General features: G+C 35.4%; 1 protein-coding gene across 1 annotated transcript; it reads right to left on the bottom strand.

Moving 5' to 3' along the window:
• Positions 1–1304: 1304 nt before the first annotated feature.
• LOC117180402 lies at positions 1305–2630 on the bottom strand. Its single transcript, XM_033372902.1, has 5 exons — positions 2539–2630; positions 2175–2440; positions 2011–2060; positions 1679–1907; positions 1305–1586 (listed from the first exon to the last, which is right to left on the bottom strand). Exons 3-5 carry the CDS (start codon positions 2023–2025, stop codon positions 1459–1461), a joined length of 372 nt encoding a protein of 123 aa, XP_033228793.1. The 5' UTR covers positions 2026–2060; positions 2175–2440; positions 2539–2630; the 3' UTR covers positions 1305–1458.
• Positions 2631–3416: the final 786 nt, after the last annotated feature.

The following is a 3416-nucleotide window of genomic DNA, read 5'->3' as shown; positions in this document are numbered from 1 at the left end:
GCAAAAAGCATATTATTTCATCTATCAGTTTATTTCATCTATCAGTTTAGGACGCCACAAATGTTCATTTTCGACTTTCAAAAGCATTTTCGACTCTTTGCCCCACGGATTTCGAAGGTTTAGAAAGTCGAATATAATATCGACGCACCTCAGAAATCGAACCGTGGCTTCGCAACCTTTGAAGTCCGGTAAACGTAGAACTTTCCAACAAAATTCTATGCTGTCGGCAACACTTGAGCTCAGAGCTTGCGCAGCTAATGCAACTTCAATTATAATTTTTCTGTATTCTATGTGCCTCAAATGTAATCGATTATCCAGACGCAAACCTTCACTTTCTTGCCACAGTGCAATGATTTGAAGGTAACGCCAATCGATTTGTTTTCCCTCGCCATCTAGAAGAATTAAACACTCCCCCCAACAATTTCGAATATTTTTTATCATATGACATAGACCTAAAGTGACATTAACTTCTGGCTCTGCATTTATGGTATGTGGAAAATTTACTTTAAAGGGGACTGTGTCCTTATCTGGAGAAAGACCATTCTCACTAGTATTATTTTTATTGACCTTTGTTTTTCCCACGTGCATCCGCGCTGCCAGTTTCTCCAACATGCAAAAGTGATCAGCTGGCCCATCTAGCGTTAACGCCCCCGCATTATGAAGTCTAATTAAAGCTTCTTGCACTAGATTCGCTTTCGCCTCTGCATTCAGCTAATCGATCAAGAATAACCTATTGGCAATTTGCAGCGACGATCGAGCATCACTACCATGAAAACCAAAGCGTTCTTGGCTTCTAGCAAATCATCACTATCGACAACCCCGAAACCTAAATCGACGTGGCCCCGAACTTTGCCGTCGCGACCACTTTGGCAACCTTTTTTTGTGCCCATCCCGTCCATAACCAGCTCACAAAGTAATTTTTCTCCCTTTTCTTTTAATTCATCCGACATCCCTTTCAATGTATTAAAACTTTCCTCTGTGAAGCCTGGTTCAGCATCGACGCTATTGTACCAGGTCCTAAGGACATCTGGATGTGCTAGAGCTAAATCAAACGTTCTTCGGATATACAAGTGTGCTTTTGGAGAATAAAAGTGGACCGTCAATGCGAATGCGCGTAAAGCAGGAGGATATTTTTCGCGAGTTAGTGTTCCTCTTTTCTTTCAATTCTGAAGCATGGGATTAAAAAGAATTAGGGGACATCCAGTACAGTTACAGTTTACTTTACATAGTTTTCCACAAAATTATTATATATTTATAGAAATGTGTGAATGAGATAAAATTTTCCGAGTTATCGATTTAAATTATACATACGCAGAGGATCCTACTCTACCGACTGCAACAGTTCAAATTACAAAAATAAATTTTTGTCTCGAATTTTGGCCAGCTTTTTGGGTTTTCCGAACACTGTGCGTCGTGCAATTTTGGATCTGAGCGTGTGGAGCTGATATCCTGGCTGATTCACTCCTTATTTCCCCTGCGGAACAAGTCCTTCTTATATTTGACCTTTTTGGTAAAATATTCTTTCCGATTACCGTATTCTGACTTGTCTCGGTTATTCCGTGACTCCAAAATCTGTAAGTATCCCGCTAGAAAAACAAAAATAACATTAATATTCATGACATTAAAAACAAATCGTTTTATCGGAAAAAAGAAACTTTACATTCTGTATAAAACTTACCTTTTAATGCATTTATTTTTGTGTCATCGAACATACCCAAGGAAGACTGATGGCTTTTATTTAAATTCAAATTACATGGCTTCCCCGTTATTGTCAGAGTCCTCAACTCAACGTCATCAAAAATGAGAGTGGATAAACCACTCACAATCTTCGATGCGTTGAGTTTTTTGTTGACTCTGACATCGTTCAGCCCGATTTCACTGACCAGGACTCCTCCACCTATGTCCACCTGGAAAGCAAAATAATAAGAAAAATTGAGTTCTCCTAAGGCAAAGAAATTTATATATTATTTAAGTTTATCTAAATGTACAAACCTTTCCCCTTGTGCTTACCTCATCTACGTTCATTGGCTAATGAGTATTATTTGATTGAGTAAGCGCATCTGAAAATAAAAATACAAATATTTCATTAAATAAAATTAATTGTAAAATTCAAGTGACTTCTCCGAAGGAATATATTATATATTTTATTAACTGAAGAAAAATACCAATCTTACTTGCGAAAGAGGCCACATATTTTGGAAGTTCTTGGATAAGTTCATCTTTAACTCTTAGCTGGTCCTTCGTATTCTTGCAGTCCTCGCTCAAATATATATATATATTTTTTAAGGCTTATAATGAGGGAAATTTTGTTGCTCCACTCTTCCAGCGAAACTGATTAATTGGTCCCGTGCAGTCTGTCTCTGGCGCACAACTTGCACTACCTTCTCCTGTAGACTACTCTTTCGCTCCTTCTGCTCGAACATCTTCCGCTTTTTGCTTTCTAAATAAGAAAAAAATTACTGGCATACACAATGTGATACCTTAATTTGTAACCTTTGGGAAATTAATATGCCTTTCTTTAGTAATATAACAATTTACCGCAGTTTCTTTTGCAATGGGTATCTCACGAACAACTGCAGAATTTTCTGAGTCCGCTGTGTCAGTTGTTTTGGCCTTTGTTCTTCTTGTCAGCAAATGTGATGCCGGGCCTCTTAATCTTTTTTTTCGTCTCAAATTCTCTAGTTTCTCGATCGAATCTGTAAAGGATAATGGACTTTTATTTTAATGCGACTTTATTTTGAATTTAGTTTAACAAAGTAGTTCAAACTTTCAACAAGATGAATTCTCCTCGAGAAATGTAAAAGCCCATCTTTGAACCACAGATGTTAATTTTAAATAAAAAAACTGTTAAATTCAAACAAACAAGACAAAGTTTAAGAAAATGGCATACTCTTTATACTTGTTTCTTCATTACTGATTAATCTGATATCAAACATGACTGTTCCGCTTTTTTCTAAAATTTAGATATTTAAATATTATATTTACGAAAAAACGAACTTTTATAAGTTTTTGAAATTATTCATAAATTATTACATCTTTTTTGAAATTAAACAAAAATCTACCTCTTGAAAAACAGGATGTATTTTTTCATATTTTGTTTTAAAAAATGATAAATGTCTACTCCGTAAAAGCCAGAGATATATTTTTAACATATTTTCATTTTTTGCGTGTCCTGTTTTTGAATAGGATATCTTCATGCTGCTATGTTCAATGTAAAACAAATGAATGTGAATTCCAAAATTATAGTTTTTCCTGGTAGAATTTTTTTATACGAAAAACGTTGGATGGACCCATTTCTAAATATAGTTGCTCCGTGAAATCATTTACAGAAAGTTTAATAAAACATCCCTCTTTTATATCTTGTTCGTAATTATAGCGATGACTCTGATTCAGATGTTGATGGCGAAAATAACATT

This window comes from Belonocnema kinseyi, chromosome 9 (genome assembly GCF_010883055.1).
Source record: "Belonocnema kinseyi isolate 2016_QV_RU_SX_M_011 chromosome 9, B_treatae_v1, whole genome shotgun sequence".
Lineage (NCBI taxonomy): Eukaryota > Metazoa > Arthropoda > Insecta > Hymenoptera > Cynipidae > Belonocnema > Belonocnema kinseyi.
The sequence above is the reverse complement of the archived record's forward strand: the minus strand, read 5'-3'. Positions and strand labels throughout refer to the sequence as shown.